Raw genomic sequence first — 22,534 nt, 5'->3', positions numbered from 1 at the left:
TGGGTGCGAGACATTGTGGCTTGTAGGCCTCTCCAGGACTCCGTCTAACCACTAGATGACCAGGTGTTGGGCAAAGCTGAAAACTGATCTCATCTGGGGGTCCTTCAGCAAGGTTGGAATCAGGCAGATTTGTCTTTGTGAAGAACGTATGAATCAAGCCAAGTACAAGGTTGTCCTGGAAGAAAATTTGCTTCCTTCTGCTCTGACAATGTTCCCCAACTCTGAGGATTGGTTTTTCCAGCAGGACAATGCTCCATGCCACACAACCAGGTCAATCAAGGTGTGGATGGAGGACCACCAGATCAAGACCCTGTCATGGCCAGCCCAATCTCCAGACCTGAACCCCATTGAAAACCTCTGGAATGTGATCAAGAGGAAGATGGATGGTCACAAGCCATCAAACAAAGCCGAGCTGCTTGAATTTTTGCACCAGGAGTGGCATAAAGTCACCCAACATCAATGTGAAAGACTGGTGGAGAGCATGCCAAGACGCATGAAAGCTGTGATTGAAAATCAGGGTTATTCCACCAAATATTGATTTCTGAACTCTTCCTAAGTTAAAACATTAGTATTGTGTTGTTTAAAAATGAATATGAACTTATTTTCTTTGCATTGTTATCTTTTTTGTTATTTTGACCAGTTGTCATTTTCTGCAAATAAATGCTCTAAATGACAATATTTTTATCTGGAATATGGGAGAAATGTTGTCAGTTAATATTTGGTGGAAGCACCTTTGGCAGCAATTACAGCTGTGAGTCTGTTTGGGATAGGTCTCTACCAACTCTGCAAACCTAGATTTGGCAATATTTGACCATTGTTGTTTACAAAACTGTTCAAGCTCTGTCAAGTTCCTCCTTGGGGAGGGTTGATGGACAGCAATCTTCAGGTAAGGACACAAATTTTTGATTAGATTTAGGTCGGGGCTCTGAATGGGCCACTCAAGGACATTTACCTTTTTGTTCCTTAGCCACTCCAACTCTTTGGCTATGTGCTTTGGGTCGTTGTCATGCTGAAAGGTGACTTTCCATCCAGGTTTCAGGTTTCTTGCAGAGGGCAGCAGGTTTTCCTCAAGGACTTCTCTGTACTTTGCTCCATTCATTTTCCCTCCTATCCTGACAAGTGCCCCCAGTCCCTGCCGATGAGAAACATCCCCATAACATGTAGAGATTCACAGTAGAGATGGTGTTCTTTGGCTGATGTCTTTGGTTTGCACCAAACATAATGCTTTGCATTTAGGCCAAAAAGTTTTGTCTGGGTTCTGCAATATGCTGCCATGAGAGACATTCCCCACATTGTCTCCAGACCCTGACGCATCTGTCAGTATAATCAAGACGAAATCTGGATTCATCAGTAAAGAGGTGTTTATTTATGTCAAGCCATTCTCACACACACACACACACACACACACACACACACACACACACATATATATATATATATATATAAACAAACACACTTACATGATGTATAAAATCCTAAGATTTAATATGTAGTAGCCCACATTGTCAATTATTTAGTTATGTGGAATACTTAATATTTTCCATAAGGACATTTCCAGCTACATGTTTTGTTCTTTTTACAACCAAGGGACTATGATGGTATTATTTTTAACACAAACTACTTTATGTTTTTATAATTACCAAACACATCAACTGATTTCATATTATATTTTAACATAGCATTATTTTGTTTTCATAATTTGATGTTATCTGTGTTATCAATCTAAAATTGTCAATGGATTCCAATTTGATCATAATGGTTCCAGTTGCCCTCTTGTGGTCACAGTTGGAATGATTTCATGAAATTTGTTGCTTCCTTAGGTAAAGAGGGCAATGGTTGTTACCCTTAGAACATGTATAAGCATATTTTTGACAACCACGATTCCAAATAGGGCATTCACACCTATTTACAGGTATATTACGAACTGCATCTACCTTTAAAAGTCACTATTCGATTAACAAGCCTCCTGCAACATGATGTAAAATGAGAACAACTTCTGGGAGGCTGTAGGTCCAAACTAAATGTTTTTTTCAACCACTTACATTTTCAACAAATTAGGTAATTTCCTTCAGCAGTTGTAAAGTGAGTGCTTGAGAGAGACCGAATTACCAGTTTACCAGATGCCTCCCTTTGTTGGATAGGGTCGACATATTCCAGATGTAGCACACATGCCAGAACTTTTGTGTGAACATGTTTTCTTTTTTTTTTCACCCCAAGATTCTGAATACAAAAATAAATAAATAAATAAATACTGTATATTATAATACATTATGTGGTTAACACATTATTAGTAAAATCTAGTTTAACACATTCAGTGCTGGCACAAAAAGAAAGGGTTTCTGTCCATCATTCCACCTCAAGTAAATCAAGGGCAGTGGCTTGTCTATTTACAAAATTGCAGGCATCTCCCTGGATAATGCAATTACAAATCTGGAAGAGAAAGCCTACAAGGGAAAATAAGTTGAAAACTCAAACTTCAGTTTTGGTTATAGTAAACAGATTTTTAAAAGTTTCATGCTAAACGTACATTTTTGCATGGTCTATCTTCTTAGCAGATGTTAAAACGTGGTGTAGAATAGCTCCTCTAGGGAAAGATTAGCATGCCTTTTGAGCGTTCGTTTTATTTATGTTGTCCATATTGTGGAACAGTCTGATGCAGAAAACCTCCATTTACGATCTCCATTGTTCTTATAATTCTATTGCTTTTAAGCACAGCGACATTTCTAAATGTTGAACGTTGTTCTGTTATATTTACACTTCGCTGTAAACATTTTCAGGTTTAAACATTAGTATGCAAATCACAAAAATCTAGTATGTTTGTTTCTGAAAGAAGGACCTAAACAATGAGATTTGTGCCCTACTTTCAGTGCCAGTGCTATGGAACCAGTTTTAAACTGAACCAGGCCTAGTCACTGTGTGTATTTATTTCCCTTCAGTTACCAGCAGCAACAACTGACTATCTCAATATAATCCTTTTTTTTTTTTTTTTTTCTTGTGGTAGAAATATGTAAACAAACCATTTTCTGGGATTTTCTGTTTAAAAACACCAAATACCATCTTAAAATCACAATGGCTGCCGCAACCTGAAATTTGAACTTAAGCATCAGAAAGGAATGGAAAAAAAATGTTAAGGACATACACTGCAATTAAAACCCAGAAGTGTATGAGATTGTAAATAAACCCATACTTGGTTAACTGAAGCTTCTACTCTAAAGAATAGAATCTTGCACACCAAAAGGCCTGTAGAAGTGCTAGAGTGAGTTAAAAAGTGCAGTAGAACCTGTCATATTTACAATGATATACTGGTGATTCATTACACTGTGTAACAATTATTTATTTATTTTTTTGTTCCTGGGTAGTAAGTGTTATTTCCTAATTGCTTCTGCCTCAAAAGTATAGAAAATTGCTATTATTCCCCACAAACTTTGCTTCTGTGACCAGGACAGTGATATTTTGAAATTTACCTATTTTCCAGAACATTCCAGATAGATTCAGTGCTGAGTAAACTTGGAGTAACTTCTAGAACTTTCTAGAACTTTCCAGTAATATAAATAGTAGTATAAATACAGGGGCCTTAAGCCCACCAGTTCAGTTCCAGCTGCCTAAGTGGATACATATCTGCATTTTTCTGAGATGGCATCAAGAGGCTGCAATGGTGGCATTCCTGATGGGTCTCCAAGGTGGTTTTACCAAGTTTCCCTGCTATCTTTGCCTTTGGGACAGCAGGGACACCAAGGCGCACTACCACAGGCGGGACTGGCCACAGCGGACCGAGTTCTCTGTGGGGAGGAACAACATCAAGTGGAAGCCACTGGTGGACCCCCGGAAGGTGCTGATGCCACCACTGCACATCTAATTGGGCCTTATGAAACAATTTGTCAGAGCTCTAGATAAGGAGTCGGCAGCCTTCAAGTACCTTCAAGACTTCTTCCCTAAGCTGTCTGAGGCAGACGGTCAAAGCCGGTGTCTTCGTCGGACCACAGATAAAGAAGATCCTGGAGTGCAATGAATTCCCCAAGAAGCTCACTAGTAAGGAGAAAGCGGCTTGGACCAGCTTTGTCGCAGTGGTTTGGGGCTTCCTGGGCAATCACAAGGCCGAAAACTATGTGGAGCTGGTTGAGACTCTGGTGGAGAACTACGGTACAATGGGCTGTCGGATGTCCCTCAAAGTCCATATCCTTGATGCTCATCTTGATAAATTTAAGGAGAACATGGCAGCGTACTTGGAGGAGCAAGGCAAGCGCTTCCACCAGGATATACTGGACTTTGAACGCCGCTACCAAGGACAGTATAACAAGAACATGATGGGAGACTACATTTGGGGGCTGATTCGTGAAAGTGATTTACAGTATAATCGTAAATTCCGAAAAACTACTCACGTCTAAATCTTTTGTAGTCATTTTTGTATTACTTTAGTATAAATACATGTTCATTTTTGATTCATATGTTGTTTTTTTCTGACTTTATGTGAACGAAAAGACCGTTTTCTCATTGGAGATAGGTACATTTCAAAATATCGCTGTCCTGGTCACAAAAGCAAAGTTTGTGAGGAATAACAGCCATTTTCTATACTTTAGAGGCATAAGCAATTAGGAAATAACACTTACTGCCCAGGAACAAAAATTGTGTTACATAGTGTTATTGGTACATAAAAAAATAAAAAAAATTAATTACAGGATCTTCAGTAAAGTGTGCAGTTTATACTTTCAGCATCAACAGATTTCTCTCTGAAGACAATGACTTCTAAAACAAGATCCTTAAATCTAAGAAATTGTAAAACATAACTTCAGTTTTAATATTACCACCGACATTTCTGTTGCATGTATGCTCCCTCTCCCTCTTGCATTTTATTGGTTTGTGAGGCTTCCTGACTTCTTGAATCCCTGACTATTTATCACAATGTGGTTGCCAAAGCAATAATGTGGATTTACAAGATGACAAAACATCATATTATTATCATCATCATTACCCTTATTACAAGTAAAAGAAGGAGGAATGCGCCAAGAGCTATTTATTAGCGTAACAGACTTCTCTTTACAGATTTGGTAACAATTTTAAAAGTATATACAAATCCTTACAGAATTTACACAATTACAAAAAAAACAAAAATTCTACTTTCCTATCGGCAGATGTTACATAATGCAATTCTGTCAAATACTACATAAAATGAGGTCACTCACTGGACTTCCATTCCATTGTACCACACTGGCGCTGTCAGTCAGAACAGTAGAAGATGAATCCATACACAAGACACAGAATGCTGATGATTTAAATAACAGTATGTAACAGTGTTTGCAACACTGGATAGCTTTATGAGAAAGTCACATGTTCTTGAGTTTACTATAGAACTTGCAAGGACTGTAACATGCATCTACAGCCCACACATGTATATACATATTTGACTGTCATTATACATTAGATAATTTACCTATTAATGGTAACTCATTTGAATTTATGTGCTCATATCGATATGGTTGTTTGTGTTGTGCCTGTTCTGTGAAATGACTCAACACATAAACCTAATGGATCAAAAGTCTCAAGGTTTTTGACTGATATAAGCATATCTAGGATAGACGGCCTTGGCCTGCAGCCATCTCCATAGTACAGTTTTCCATATTTATTATTTAATTATTATTATTATTATTATTTTTTTTTTACTATAATTGGAGGTCAAGTTAGTTCACATGTTGACAAGCATGCAGTTTCTGTATGCCTTGTACATATAATGCAAAGCAATTAAGTGTGCAAAAAATAAACTTCACAACCTTTCACAAATATAAGATTCACAGACTAAATACAAGTTTTTCAAAAAGAAAAAAAAAGAAAAAAAAAAAGAAGTTGAGGGTCCTCTCTCACACATGAGACACTTTCTGAGATTCTCGAGCTTGCTTGATGCTATATAGCCATTTGATGACTCTGGCATTCCTTTCGACAGCAGAGATGCCATATGGCACTCGCTCACTGGCATCTTCATCATCCGTCAGGTCGTCATTGCTGTGCCGCGACTGATCACAGTCCGAACTAATCATGCTTGCACTGCGAAAGTTGAGAGAGATTATATCCGAGTTTGCCCGGGTGAAATTCTCCACTCCAAAGTTTTCAAGTTCTTCAGGATCCAGTCCACAGTAGTTAAAAAAACGTTCAACATCTGCGCTGGCTCGGGCATATCTGTCACTTAGATCAGATTTTGATCTATGCAAAGAGGGCCTCCTGCTCACTCCATTATCAGGCTCTAATGTGTCAGTCCCAGGTGATTTCAGCATATTGCAAGCTGTAATGCTGGGCTTAGGTGGTAGAGGTGGAGCCGAACTACTACTAGGCATAGCTTTTAATGGCTTGCCATTGCATACCCTTCTAATGTCTGATGAGCTATGAGATACGTGTAGTGATGAATCACTTGACTGCTCTTCAAGACGTTTACTAATATTTAAATTACTTCCTTGGGGACTTGAGTGGCTTTGAGTAGGGAACACTTTAAGCGACTCTGCAAAGGACCGTCTGTTGAGCTCTGTAGATTCTGACCTGTGGGGAGCCCAGCTTCTGGCGCTGTGTTTATGTACTGTCCCTGAGGAAGAGCCCTCTGAACTGTTAATGATATTTTTCAGAATTTCCAGGTTCAAATTTTCTCTTTTTACACTACTGTCCGTCTTAGAGTTGTTGTTTGATACCTTTGTCGCTGGACTGCTCCCTGCCCGTTTGGTAGCTGGTCCGGCAGGCGGCTTTGCCATTACAGTTGGCTTCACAGGCTCTTGCTTTGCATTTATCACCTCCTGACTCTTCACGTATTTGGCTTTGTCTGCTTCCAGTCTCTCGACAGCACTGAGTCTTTTAGGGTTCGGTTCTGCCTGCCTGCGGAAATAGTCTGGCCCTTTGTTCAGTATCCGGAGAGGTACTGCTGAGGTAAAGGTGCTTGCCGGGCTGACAGGTTTGACCATGCTATCTGTCTGTAGTGTTTCTGTAGGCATGTTTGATGGATTCTCCCCAGCTGCCGTTTTGGATTCCGTGGTAGACTCTCCTCAGGGTACGGAGTAGAAACATGGACATCAAGCCCGATGAATGGATGATGAATCCTTTCTCCTCTGACTGCTAGCAGCAAGGCCTCATCTCACAGCTAATTAAATACCACTGCGTCTCTTTCAAGGCAGCCTTTGTACAAAAAGAAGGGGGCCACCAGACACAAGTCTGTATCAAATCTGCTCCAGTGAGTTCTCTTAGGCGAATGAAGGGATGTAGGAGTTTCGTCTCTTCCTTTGTGCACAATGCAGGCAGTTATCTGAAACACAGCATAACCAACCATGTGTTAGTAGTGGAGTGACATCACATCTATAGCAACAAGGAAAACTCGCATCAGAGAACGCAGTTGGCTGGAAATTTTTAAAGCTGGAGTGTGACTTTTCAGATATGTAACTGGTGTTTGTAATAATATCATGATCCCAAGATTTAGGAACACACTTCAAGTACAAAACAGCTATTTCTGCAAAAGACTTTCTTTGCTATGTATGTGCAGTAACATATTAAATATAAAACTCTTTTTTGCCCTACAACTATAATATTTATTTAGTTCAATAATATAGTGTATTCTCTGTATCATTTATCATAATATAAACATTTTTCTCTGCCAATTGTTCCCAACAATTCATGCTAAAAAGGCAAGTGTAAATCTAAAGGTCAAACAAATCCCAGAGCAAATGAAGCTGAATAGTCAGTGATTAGTAAAACCAGTATTTGCTCCTTGTGTCAAACACCTAAGCTATACAAAAATGATTATCCCATATTACTTAGGAGTACTGTAGACTGTATTTGGCATTTGCTTGACTTTCAGTTACTTGCTACTATAGCATCTTTATGATTACTATCCAGTGATACAACCTATAATAAATGTGTCAAACTCAAAGGTTATAAATAAATAATTACTGTACCACATGACTCACACCAGCAAATGAACACACAGATTACATTTTGATTAGGTACTGTCCTTCATAACGCAAACAAAAACCTAATGCATAGTGTAACTGAAGCATAAAATGAAAAATAATAAATTAAAATATCTTTTGCCTATGAAATCAGTTTTATATGTAATATGAGCTGTTAGAATTGCTGACAGTTTTGAAAGATTACAGTCTCCCTGTTAGAAGTCAAAAGGGGGAAGGAAAATCCTACAATATATACAAGTGGCTCTTTTCTAACTTTCGGCCTTACACGCTTGTGTAAAATGTAGCAAGAACTGTTTTATCTCTATACTTAACAGTGATGAAAACTAAACACGGATTATCTCTGAGTTTATTTACATAAAGATGCTGATAAAGGCAAGGTTACAGAGCTTCTAAGGGGTCAAGGAAGGTTTTAATATTGCTGCTGCAGTGTACCGTGACAAAGCAAAATGTGACTAATGCAATGTAAGTGTCTCTTTTAGTGTCAAATTATCCAAAGTCACCTCTCCTGTCTCGGGACAGTAACATACTGCAAAGGCAGCTATCTGAGCTGACATAAGAATTCTTCAGAGATACATGGTCACCACAAACTGCTGTGTCTCAGGAATTCTAGTAACAAAATATATTAAGATTCATTTTCAAAAGACATTATTTCAGTGGACCAACCCTACTGACTTCCAGTTAATTAGGGAGGTCCACTTACAATTCAATGCACTATTAAATCAGACTGGATTTAATAGCCTCTACAATGGGTCAATATCAGCTCTGCTTGTAGTTAATCATCATTTGTTAATATGCCAACATTCAACTAAAAAATGATATACAATGCAAAAGACTGAATGCATTTAAACAATTTCCCCTTTTAGACTGAGTTCCTTTCAGCAGACTATGAAATGTATTGGACTATAACAGTAATGTGTAGGTGCCGTCAGCATCATAACCAGCGTTGACATTCTACCCAGGTCAAACTTAGGGTTCAAGCTCTAGCTGGCAGTATTTATATGACTGCTTGGTATTTACTATTCAACCTCCAAACCTATGTTAAAAAATTAAGGAGTCTTTTGTATTTTACCAGAACTTTACATCAACATTTATGATGCAAAAAAACAAACAAGGACACGACCCCTGTGTCCTCATAGCTAGTTACGGCTATGGGTGCAGTGTTACTTTTTGTTCTGCCACTTCTGTTTTTAAATGAGTTTAGTAGCGAATATAGTTAAGTGTACAGTACACAGTAGCATATCCATGATGAACACAGTAAACCCTTTAATGCATAAAGTATCAATTTCTCTGTCTTTTGTCTATCAAATTATGTGAACAAACTGGAAACAGTCAAACTTCATAACTGTATTTATTTACATAATCTAGAACTGCCATGAGGTTATCTGAACATTGGTATTAGCACTAATATTATGAATAGCTGGAAAAATATTGTACTTGACAATATGTGCATCTACTGCATTGTAATAGATGGCTAATTTAATAGATTTTGACAGGCATTTGGTATAATGGTGTGCTCAATGGAAATCAGATTGGGAGGATTTAGTAAATAAAGCCAGATTTTATGATAAAGAATTATTATGTTTGCTCATATGCCACATTTACATATAAATGTATCAGCTTTACTGTTCACAACATTTCAATAACAAAGAAAGCACAGCCCAAGCTAAAAAGTTGCCATTGCAGGAATAAGGATTTGTGGACTTTACTGTGCATATAAAAAAGTAACAAGATCGAAGAAATCTGCAGAAAATTAGACACAGTTTACCATTACTAAAGGATTTTTATTTTCAAGTGGACAACGATGAAACCCTTTAGCACTTTAAGTTGGAATGCTAAAAAGGGAAAAACTAATTAAATGGAAAACAGTTCAATTTTTCAGCCTGAAAGTAACCAAGAAACCAATTGCACAACATTTGCATAATACAGTCTGAAATAATTAAACATGCCTATTAAAGTGCTTACAATCATAAGGTCCTGTGGGACAGACTTAATGTTTTCCAGAAGGAAAAATATTTTTTTAGAGCTGCAGTGTCCCACATTCACTCACACTAAAATAACTAGAAACATCTGCCATAATTTGTACGGCCACCAAGGACAACCAGAGAGGCAGCGATTAGACGTGATGAGTCTGGGAGGTGTTAAAACACATCTGGAAGAATACGTGATTCATTAACAATGCTTCTAGTTTCTGGAAATAGGCCTATATAAAATTCTATCTGAGACTGTCCTTTGTGAAGCATCAGTAATGTTTGAATTTGTAAGCTATTTTAATAGGTTTGCCTTGGATGTGGAAGCACCTGCCAACCAAGCACAAATCCCATTCCCTTATCAAATTCTGTCATTTGCAATATTGATCATTGCAACTGCAACTAATTTTGCAACCCGGAAAATCAGATTTTATATTACAACCAGTCATGCAAGGGATAGACCAAAATATTTCATGCTTTTCTAATTTGTCAAACCCCTGTAATTTCTGGGAATATAATACACTAGTCTATAATTCAGCCTCCTTTACAAATTACTTTATTGGAAAACTGTTTCCAGTCTGTTTCTTTACAATCCACAAGATGTAATCTCCCTCCTTGAACACTCTTTGCCACTGCTTCAGCCGTTTCTAAATATGTGCCGGTCTAGTGTTAGAAAGTGGTACATTGTCAGAATGTGGTATGCATACCAAAACCTGACCTGTGCAATATCACAAAGCAGTACATTGTCACATTGAAAGTGGTACTATGTCATATTTTGGTACAGGTTCAATCAATTGCGATCTGATGGGTGTTTTCCTATTTTCAAACAGAGGTATATTTACCATTAATTATACCTTCTTTTTTTTTTAAACTTAAACTGGAAACAGACAATCAATTGTTCAATCAAGACCCAATGTATTGCATATGATACATATTCACATATTACTTTCTTACTGGTGTAAAAATATGATAAATTACATTAACAATGATGTAAAAGACTGGACAAGATGATAAATTAAATTTAAAACGATGTGAAAGACGGAAAACAGCATAACGTACCAGATTTGAATGGGCGCTTCCCAGCTTTCTTAGCGGAGGTTGTTTAAGCTGTGTGAGCAAGGGCAGTGCGCCGAGTACCAGTTTTTACCACGTACCTGAAAATAACACTACACTGGTAGTCCTGATACTACTTGCAGCACGAGGAGGTTATTAGCGATATATTAAATCTCTATCAAATATGATTGTGTATTTATTTTTTTCATTAATACAAGTGATTCACAGCTGCAAAAATTAATCCTGCACATAACCACCAAAGGGAAGAGAAATAATAAAACTGATAACTTCTAACTGCTTCAGTCTGTGCAAATGCATTTTCCAATGGTCATTTGCTGTTATACAACAGCACCCATCTGTTCTAGAGTGTTGATCCAACAATTAATACGGTGAACTGGGTTAATGGTATACCACTGTTACTGTGGAGTTGTCAGCCATCAAAGGGTACTACCAATAATGTGCACATGAAAAAAAAAAAAAAAAAGATCACTGTGGTAATAATTACTGTATGCTTTTCATGCATGACCTATCAGCTCATCGACACTACATAATATATGCTTGACTGCCTAAATAATGAGTGGTACGGAGAGTGAAATAGCTATGAAAGAAAGTTTACTGTTAAAGCTTGCATAGCTGCAAAGGGAAGAGCTTGTTCGACCGCAATTTAAACATACCTTGAAAAAATAAAAAGCACAATCCATTACAATTATAGCCCTACATTTACATGCATGCAAGTACAGGTTTTATTCTACAAACCGTAATCAAACACTGCTGCATGCTTACATTTCAATCTGTAGTCTGAATATTTGTTTTTCTTAAAAAGACAAATCTGCTCTTTTTGAAAAAGCTACTGCAAGGAAAAACATTTAAGTGCTAAACTAAGTAATGCACATAAATAAAATTGTGCTCACCCACCCAATATCATCCATAATTTAGCCAGTTACAATCTCATGCAGGGAGCCACAGCAGTTAACCTCTCCAGCTGTGAGACATTGTCTTCAGCTACTGCTCTTCTTTAAGACATCTTTGTTTAATTCGAGCCAAAACAGCAGAGACACGAAAAGGTTTTCATTTACCAAAAGGTTTTCCTTTATCTTTTGTGAGCTGCCTGCTTAAGCATCCGCACATTGACTTCATCTCATTTCTGCCGTTTGCTACATAAATACCAGAGTGCTTTTGGCTTTTCCTTTGCCACAGTGTGCGTGTCTGTGTGTATATATATATATATATATATATATATATATATATATATATATATATATATATATATATATATATATATATATATATATATATATTATAATTCTATCAGATCAGCTTGTTAGGACCCTGTAATTGGGCCTTTAAATATTTTTACAAGGTACAGTGACAGAAAGCAGCAACTGGGGGGTCTAGAGAGAATAAAACATGCATCTGGTTGTCATTAAGTGCCATTTCCTTTATAAAATGAAAACAGTAAATAATCTTGGCAATGTCTAAGGTAATTAATTCAATGACAGTATCCATGTGAATTGGTATATGTAAGCACTTTAATATATTGTATGTAGTTGTTACAATACTTTACATTTTGAAATAGAGAATTATGTTGCTTATTAAGAGTGGCATAAAGCATGCAGCATATCATAGTAATGGCTGTTGTATCTATAAACAAGGAAAACAAAACCGGATTCTGGTGGAAGGTGCTGGTATGTGTCAGGGACTGCACGGTGACACAGTATTTTCTTTTATTCCTCCAAAAGTAAAATATTTTGCTCATCAAGATTTGAACCATGATTAACCGAAATCAGATTAGAAAGTTTTCATTTCGACAAAACAATGGAGTCAACGATAACAAAAAACTACTTTCTAGAAAATGACTGATATTTACAACAAACATTGTAACAGGTTAAATTAAATTTGCCTACATAAAATAGGGATATTTTTCATAACGGCATATGCCAATGCATGTAGATACGGTAACTTTTTTTCTGATTTAATATTGATAACAAATTATATAAAAACAGCAAGTTCTGTAAAAAAAAAAAAAAAAAAAAAAAAAAAAAAAGTTTGAAACTGTGTTTTATAAAAACTAAATCAAAATCTCAACCTAATTTAGAAATAGAGTCTGTGTACAGTGTGGGTGGTGATGATTCCCTCACCACAACGGAACTTTTAATATTTTTGTTCGCATTTATTGATAACATGAGATTATAAAACAACAACAACAAAAACATTTTAGAACGAATGGTGTACTGTATCAGGTTTGGACCTCTCTTCAGTATCAATAGCCACATCACAGTCTTGCTGAGTCTAGGTCAGTGACAAAGAGGTACCATACCAATGCTATCTATGTTAACAAAACAAACAAAACTACAACAAACTCAGCAGAACTCACCATACTGCAGGTGACATTCTTGAATTACAATATGCTATTAAGCTATTAGTCATTTATCAGATGCTTCTATTGAAAGTGACATACAGAGACTAGGGGGAGAACTATGCATCAACAACTGTTGCTCCAGAGACAATTGCAATAGGACCGTGGTTTTACATCCGAGGGACAGGCTGCTTTCACTCTGTGTTGTTTCCTCTTCTAAGGCTACAGAACATTGAATAAATTCATTCCCACATCAGCAGCATGAAACCTAGCTGTGTGTTGTGAATCAGGTTTCGGAGACTCTAATGTCATCAATGTAAGCCAGGAGTCACTGGGGCACACAAAGAGGCAAATGGATTTTTTTGATATTTGTTCAGCAAATCTAGGCTCGGAGCAAGCTTTAACTGAGGATTTTAGAGATCCCAATTGCCTTCGTATAATGTAGGTTTTAGTTGTGACCATTTTAGGTAGGTGGATAGCATTTGATTGGTCTTGTCAACGCACAGCGTAAAGTTATTATTAGTAGAACTTATCTTTGATTTACTAGTGTAACAGTTTTGTAAAACATGTTCCAATTCACCATCTCCAACATTTTTCACTTGTCTGTTAACTATCTGAATCAAGAGATGAGACGTTTTTAAAATCAGTAAAGTTTTGGGAGATCACCAAAACTGGATGAAAAACTAAAAATATTCTGCAAACTTTCATAATACATAAATGATATAATTACAAACTTACATAATACATACATTCTGCAGGCATAGTTCTTTAATTCACATTTATGATAACAAATGTTCATGTTTAACATGCCGGATTAAAAAAACTAAAAAAAAAAAAAAAAACAAATTGCACAATTATGAAATACCTCCTTGCTTGTTGTTATAGATATTGCTGATTTATCTAATTATTAGAGTGTTTTTGCATATTTTTTGTCTATTAAATTGTTGGTGGAAATGGTTCAGCACTGGAGACTAAGGTCTGCTTTATCCACAGAGCAGAGCACACAGGGCCCCTTCAAATCAGCCGTGAAGAGTCCTCCCTGTGGGCTACACTCAGTTCAGTCTTACTCTTATTAACTTATTAGAATGTATAGTCAAGGATTAGTTTGACTAGTTTTAGCTCTTGTTTGCTCTTAGGGATTACTGTTTTCTTATTATTTTTTTTTTTTTTTTTTTTTTTTTTGTCAGTTACCCTTTTCAGTGAATGGGTCAAACAAACAAACAGAAATGACCTGGTTTTGAAATTCAGATAAGAATATCGCATTTGCTTTTGTTTTTAGACCTTATACTATTGGAAATTATTTCAAAACCTGTTAACTTACGTTGAGTGAAAAAGGGAATATATTAACAGAAAATGGGCCAAAAGAAAAAGACAGACTTGATTATAAAAGAATACATGCCAGATAGCTCCACTTATTACAGCAGACTACTTTTTTAAACATAAGAAACTGAAACTAAATAAATTTAGGGGCTGCGTTTCTGAATGTCTACCTAATCTATTACTTTGCACATATTCCCCTCTGTCCCTCCAAAAAACTTATTGAAAGGTAATGTGGCTTACTATAGATACACAAAACTAACTATTACTAAAGTATTGTCCTTAAACAGAATTACAAGTATATAATATGTGGATGTGCTCTTTCTTCCTTGTAATCAAGACCAAGATCTGCTATTCTGCCAAAGCTTCGGATAATTGTTTGAGATTATTAAACATTCTCTTACCTCCAAGGTGATAATCTGTTTATTTTTTTCAAGGAGTGGACGCTGTTTCCACTTCTGTTCCCAATGGCCATATAATGTTTTTGGAAATATGTAGTAAAATATAGCACTAAAGCAGGGCTAAGATATACAATGACTTGTTTTGTGTACTATGCAGTCGAGACAGGAAACGGTTTCCATTGCACACATAATTACTAAATGAACACCAGCTTTACATTTCGTTACTTACCCCCACGTGGAATTATAGTTGTAAAGTTGCCTCCATAATATACGTACCTGTTCAAGCTCTAGTTTGCTTATGGTTTACTGTGTTTCTAAATGTCTACCTAATATATTATTATTTTACACATGTGCCTGAGCCCACTCCCCCACCCCCCTAAAAAAGAACATTAAAAATCACAGAAAAAAGCCTGTGTATTGTCTAATCTGGTGAAATGTCACATTCACCCCAATAAAAAACAAACTAACACTGTACAATACCTCCCTGTTCCTATGCTTTCCAGTACAACATTTTCAACAGTAATGATATTTAAATAATAACAATAATACAAAAACTCCACTACACTCCTAAAGGCAACTAGCAGTGCTCAAAAAGGCTGTCATGAAACTGAAGAGAAACATTTACTGTTTCTTGCAAGGACGTCATACTGAGAATGTTCTCAAAGGAAGGGGCCCAGGCTGTTTAGCACATGGCTGACACCAATTCTACTGTCAGTGACCTTGCCAATCACAACAAAAAGAGACAGCTAGTTTCTGGAATAAATATCAACAGCCAATAAAGGGAGAAGGTGGATAGGTGGCACAGATGAAAACAAAGCTACAATAAAAAAAAAAAAAAAAAAAAAAAAAAAACACTACTCAAACATGAAAAACAGAAGAACACTAAAGGGATATGATCCCTGGCAATTGTATCCAACTTGTTTCAGTCCAGTAACTTTGAAACCTGTGACTCCTATCTCAGCTTGTAAAAGCATTTAGGAATTCTTACACCCATGGAATAAATACAGAACAACTAGAACAGTTTAGTACAGTAGTACAAAAGATATGTGTATTCCAGTTATTTTGTTTGTAGAGTTCTTTATATGGCCTTCCTTAAATGCCAAGTATACGGTACATTCTGGAATTTGATTACAGTTTGTAATAACTTGTAATTGTAATTTTTTCAGACTGGTAACAAAATATTGTAATGCATTGCATTTTATTTCAAAAATAGTGTAGTAACTTACATGTACAAAAAAAAAAAAAAAGACTATGGCGAATACATAACATGGAAATCAGAAACCATTTCAACACAGCAAGTCAAAATGTAAAATCATCTTGCTAGAAAATGGCTTTAGAGGAGGGAATGAGAGGGTTTGATAGAGGGACCTTCAAATAATATTTAACCAAACCAAAAAGAAAAAAAAAAAACTTTGTAAAATGTAACCTGATGTAAACTGTGCCTGAGCAGTAATTATTTGCAAGTGTAAGCAGTTACATTTTTTTTTTTTTTTTTTTAAATCATGTTGAATAGTGAACCCCCTCCTCCTGTGACAAACTATATTCAAAAGATTTAAGTTACAGAACAAGTGAAAAGGTAAACATGAGTGAACCACACCAATGCATTTGAACAGAAAAAAAGGCTCCGGGGAAAAACATTGCACAAGATTTGTATTGTCTTTTTTGTTCCCAGTATGGGAACTGCACACTTGTTTTTATACTTCATCTAACAAAATGAAATCTTTGGAAAATATGATACATGTCAAAGTTACATATTTTGTTTACAAGGACTTGTGTTGTTGTGCTTCATTTCCACTATTTGATTGGATTACCTTGTTTGGTCAAGGAGTAAACTGATGGGATGACATCTTCTTTTCATGCGTACTAGAGCATGAACATTACATTCGCACTTTTACAAAATAATTGTATTAATCAAAATCAGTAAAAAAGAATCAAACAAAAAAAACATTCTGAAATGGAATCACCTTTAATGTTTAAGGGATTTTAAGAAATATTATTAGTACATTACTTTTATTCTTCTAAAAATGCTTTTGATTCTAAAGTATGTTTTGGTAACTAAAACCCTAGATGGTTAGTACGAGTTTCAGTAGGCTGGTTGCTGTTGGTGTAATTTCCCAGATGAGATCGTCTCATCCTGGATGAAAGCCTCAAATTAATGATTTGGAGCATACTTACCACCTGTCTGGAAGGTAAGTACATCATACTTAGTTGGAAGTAAAAGGACCATTGGGACCAAAGGCAGACAGGTGCAGATAGAAACGCAAGCCTGTAAAAATTAGGCATGAAATTGTTCTGAGCCCATGTGAATTGAGTAAAATGTAAAGAGAAAGACAGTGTTACTCGATGCACTGTTGTTTAACACAGTGGGGACTACTGAACAGCTTTGACAAGAGTATGGCAAGATAGATAGATACAGATATCACAAGAAGATATTTTTTTCATTAAACTAGTTGACTTACTTTTGCGGCCTTGCCTTCAGCTTTGATGCAGACTAAATGGAAGAGCCTTCATTGTAAGTAATATTGTCAAGGGCCAGGAGCAACGTTACACATTAGTTCAGGAAAGTTATACAGACGTCATTAGTTACTTGGACTGGCAGGATCCAGGAAATATTTTCTGGGATTTCAGTCCAATCTTTAGTTTTGGACAAAAAAAGACTTCCCACAAGTTTAACTGTACTCGCATTGCCCCACTTACTAAAGCTGATTTTTCTGGGAGGACAGCATGATTAAATACCACAGTAATTCTGTCTGAATATCTCAAGGTATAAAGTAAATTGGTTTTTTGAACTTAAAAGTACTTTGGCCTAGATTTTTCCACTTACTAAGTTATATATCCTGTAAAAGGACCACGAAATATGAAAATAAATGGTATTTAAAAGGTAAACAAATATAGTATAACAGATTTAAATTTAAAACAGAAAGCGTGATTATAGCATCATTTTTTTTTTTATCTTAATAAATTAAATAAGTCATACCTTATCATTACAGTCAATAATAGGGAACCTGTAATAACCTCCTTATATTACATTTTCAAACACTCTACAGTGTGTGTATTGGTGCAGTACCAAAACACCACCACTCCCGCTTCCCCGCTCCACCCCCCTCTCGTCGTCGTAGCGATAGAACAAATGCAAAATGTTTATCAGACCCTTAGTACAACTACTCCAGTGCTGGCTATTATCACAAAGAACTATTACTCCGGAACAGGATCATTGATGTGCTCCTTGTATGACATTAGAGAGTTAACATCACTGAAACTAGCACAAAGGTTGCCATGACAACAGGCGTTTATTAACAATGCAAGATCACTTTATGCATTTGCTGTAGACAGCCTAGTGAAACTGTCCCTTTTCTTTTCATCGGCCATAAATTGTATTCCTATGCACCTGTGGGTTTTAAGAACATCATGTACAAACATGAGACCTGTATTAACTGCAAAAGGGAACCAAAAAAGCAATACGACGTAATTTAAAAAGTTGCATTAGCCTTCCCTTCCCTATTGTGAACACAGCTTAACAATCAAATCTTCAGCTTTCTAGCCAAGTTAACACTATTCAATATACACTTCAAAACCAGGCTGGTTTTCATCAACCTTCTCTGACAATCTGAAGCAGAATTGATGCTCCAAAGAGAGCAGCATTACTTGACTGCAATTAAAAATGAGATTGCAAAGAAAATCTAACTTTCAGACAAACCTTCACAGATACTGAACATGGATTTACTGTATGTTCCCCTTGAAAGATAATTACAGTACAGATGGTGACTGTCATTTATATATTTAAAGTTGTATCAATTGCTAAATCTGTGCTACACCAGTTAATGGAAACTACAGGGAAACATGTAGGCTTGTTAATACAATTACTTGTTTATTTTTTTTAAACCCTCAATGCTCTAGCATTTGTTTGAGTAAAGCAGCTTCCCCTTGGAAAGTGCCTATTGTTGGTTAACAGGAAATACCAATCATTGGAAATAATCTTTGCCATCTTTTTTGAAAAAGACATTAGAAGTCAAATTTCAGACTAGCATCAATTACAACCTTACATTTTAACGTGATCACGTGAAGTGCCAGCATTTTCCTTAGAAACTAAAAATAATCTTATGGTAAAGCTGTTTTGATGTCCCATGCACTTAGAGTAAACATAACTAAAACTAATATAGTATTTTATTTCACAATCTAAAAACATCAAAATCTCAGAAATCATGAGAGACAATAAAAAAATGAAGGGACAGGGACCCAAACACAGCTAGTGATTTTTGTTTTTTGGTAGAGGCAAGAGTCATTTCAGAGCTATTTCCTTATCACAGAATAATGTGATTCACTCTGCCATGTATGGAATCAAAATAATCCTTATTAAATAACCTATCAAAACTTAATGTTTGACAAATTTTGATTAAGCTATAGCTTTTAATTTTGTAGCCAAAAGTGTCATTCATTCAAGTGATTATCATTCAACTCCATCCTTCCCTGGATTGTGCTTCAGTTTTGCCAAAGAAAGCAAAAAAAATATCTGTCCAGAAATGATTGCAAAGATTCTGAAAGGAATAAAACTGGCAATAAACAACAAAGGCTAAAATAATCCTATAAACATTTTAGCTACTTCTTAGCTTAGGAAACATACAATAATTCAATTTGTGAAGTAATTCGCTGGTACAATAATTCAGAAAAAAACACACAAAAAAAACTATGTACAGTATAGTAGTAAAACAGAATATATATTTTTTCATATTTTATGTTGCATACTATTACTGACAATGGTTATATCTGCCAAATACAGTGCCTTGGAAAAAGTACTCTGCCCCCATCCCTTTTTTCACACTTATGAGTCTCAGATTCAGAATTTCAAATAGATTAAATTAGGATTTTTTCCCCCAATGATCTACAATGCCTTGAGCACAATGCCAAATGAAAAGAAAAATTCTAAAAGCTTTCGACAATTTACTAAAAATGAAAAACAGAAATTACCAGATTAAAAAAGTATTCAAACCCTTTGTAATTGCAAGCCTAAATTTGCTCAGGTGCAATATATTACCTCAACAAGTCACACAATTTGTTGATGGGCTCCACCTGTGTAAGAAATTAATGGATCACCTGCTTTAAATTAATCTGTGAGGATAAATACTGCTCTCTCGCTGTATGGTCCCACAGTATGGAAGAGATTTTCAAAAGAAAGAATCAAAATGAAGACGAAGGAGCACTCTAAGCAAGTCAGGGATGTGATTATAAAGAGAAGCACAAATGTGGAGAAGGGTACAAAACCATTTCAAAAGGCACTGAACACCCCTCGGAGCTCAGTGCAGTCCACCGTACAGAAGTGGGAAAAATACGAAACTACCGCCAAACTGCCTAGATCAGGCCGCCCCTCTACACTTAGTTTGCTGGACAAGAAGGGCACTCCTTAGGGAAGCTACTATGAGGCCAACTGTGACTCTGAATGAGTTACAGAAGTCAGTGGCTACAATGGACGATGATGTTCATGTATCAACAGTCTCCAAGGTATTCCACAAAAAGGGCCTTTAAGAGAGAGTGGCAAGGAAGAAGCCCTGGCTGAAAAAACCCCATATCCTTGCCCATAAAGAGTTTGCAAAACGTCACCTAGAAGATACTGCAGTTACATGGCAGAACTTCTTGTGGTCTGATGAGACTAAAGTGGAACTTTTTGGCCTGAACGCTAAGCGGTACGTGTGACGCAAATCAAACGCTGCACACCAGCCAGGTAACACCATCCCCACCGTAAAGTATGGTGGGGGTAGCATCATGTTATGGGGATGCTTTTCAGCAGCAGGGACTGGCAATATTGTCGGGATTGATGGGAGGATGAATGGCGGACAATACAGAGAAATCCTGGATAAAAACCTACGCCCCTCTGCAAAAAAACTTAAACTGTGGAAGAAGTTTGTCTTTCAACAGGACAATGATCCAAAGCACACTGCCAGAACAACGCTGGAGTGGCTTAAAATGAAGAAAATAGATGTCCTTGAGGGGCCCAGTCAGAGTCCTGACCTTAATCCCACCGAACATCTGTGGCAAGACCTCAAAACTGCTGTCCATCGCCATTCCCTAACTCACTTGACACAGCTTGAGCAATTTTGCAAGGATGAATGAGCAAATATTGCTCCATCACGGTGTACAAAGTTATTAGAGACTTATCCGAAAAGACTAATGGCTGTAATAGCTGCCAGAGGTGGTTCAACCAAGTATTGACCCAGGGGAATAAATACTTACAAAATGACATTTCAGTTTATTTTTTATTTTTACTATTTTATTGTTTACTATTTTCTCTCTTTGTGGGGTGGGGGGGGATCTGAAGAAGAATGTGTGACTCACAAATAAAAATTCCCAATCTAATGCATCAAAATCCCAGGCTGTGAGACTCTTAAATGTGAAAAAAGGGATGGGGGCCGAATACTTTTTCAAGGCACCGTACATCAGTTACTAAGTTATGGAATGTTACTAAAGAAGACAACTAGAACTGACACAGCCAGTATCAACATGACCACTGCAAGCTTTGGCTCACGATGAAGCCTCAATGCGAACAGTTTACCACTTGTTGCATGCTCTTTAGAAAATACATTATTCCTATCATCAGCATAACTTCACATTAAAATTAATGCGCAGAGCTGGGGCCTTAGTTAAAACAATTTGAAACAACATAGTCATTTTCTGCAAATAATGCGCATATCTTTGTGAAACGCTCGCTCGCCATTTTTTAATATAGCATATATGGGATCCTGTATGTGTTCCATAGTAACCATAACCCTATCTGCACTCTCTAAAGAGTTATATGCTAGTTTTACATTTGACCTTTAGGAGAGGTCAGAGGTTACGGGCAAGGACATTTTTTGATAAAGCATATGTGGGTTCCTATGCGTTCCATAGTAAACACGACTATCTGCACTCTCTAAGGAGTTATAAAACCAGTTTTGCAATTTTACGGACATTCGAAAATTTGGCTAGAAAAATCCAAAATGGCTGCCAAACCATGTGACCAATGAACTTCATTCTTTCGTAGTTCAATTCCCGTAGACCTCTACTACTCTTATGAAATTTCATCACTCTACCATAGATAAACACTGCAATATATGGAAATTGACCCTAGCTAAAATTTGATTGGCTTGTGGAAGTCATGTTTTTTTTTTTTTTTTTTTATGTAGTGACTTGCCTTGAACAAACGTCATAGACAACCTTGCCAAGGCTACAGATGCAAAATTATTATATATTATATAATTATATCACTTCAAATCGGCATAACAGTTTCAGAGAAGACGTATTACTCAAAGCAAGGATAGATTTGGAAGTTTTATGGGAAAGAGACCCCTGGCAACACTATTTCAATGGCAGAAACCCTTATGACCCAAATATAGGCGTGAAAGCTACTTTCTCGCAAGGTACAAATATGAGCCACAAAAGGAATGTCATGCCTAAAAAAAAAGACAGGATGTGTTCTATAATCTAAATCCACACCTATATCCTTAATGGCTCAACATCCTGACACCACTTCTTTAC

The 22,534-nt window shown here is 36.5% G+C and overlaps 1 protein-coding gene across 4 annotated transcripts in view; it reads right to left on the bottom strand.

Moving 5' to 3' along the window:
- Positions 1 to 5,002: 5,002 nt before the first annotated feature.
- Positions 5,003 to 22,534, bottom strand: part of LOC121314386 (protein FAM110B-like) — a 56,111-nt gene continuing 38,579 nt past the window's right edge. For all 4 annotated transcript variants that reach the window (XM_041247579.1, XM_041247580.1, XM_041247581.1 and 1 more), the window contains one exon: positions 5,003 to 7,273. In XM_041247579.1, the coding sequence (XP_041103513.1) occupies positions 5,853 to 6,965 (1,113 nt within the window). In that variant the 5' untranslated portion in view covers positions 6,966 to 7,273 and the 3' untranslated portion in view covers positions 5,003 to 5,852. The remainder of the gene's footprint in view (positions 7,274 to 22,534) is intronic.

Source organism: Polyodon spathula, chromosome 4, assembly GCF_017654505.1.
Source record: "Polyodon spathula isolate WHYD16114869_AA chromosome 4, ASM1765450v1, whole genome shotgun sequence".
Taxonomy (NCBI): Eukaryota; Metazoa; Chordata; class Actinopteri; order Acipenseriformes; family Polyodontidae; genus Polyodon; species Polyodon spathula.
The sequence above is the reverse complement of the archived record's forward strand: the minus strand, read 5'-3'. Positions and strand labels throughout refer to the sequence as shown.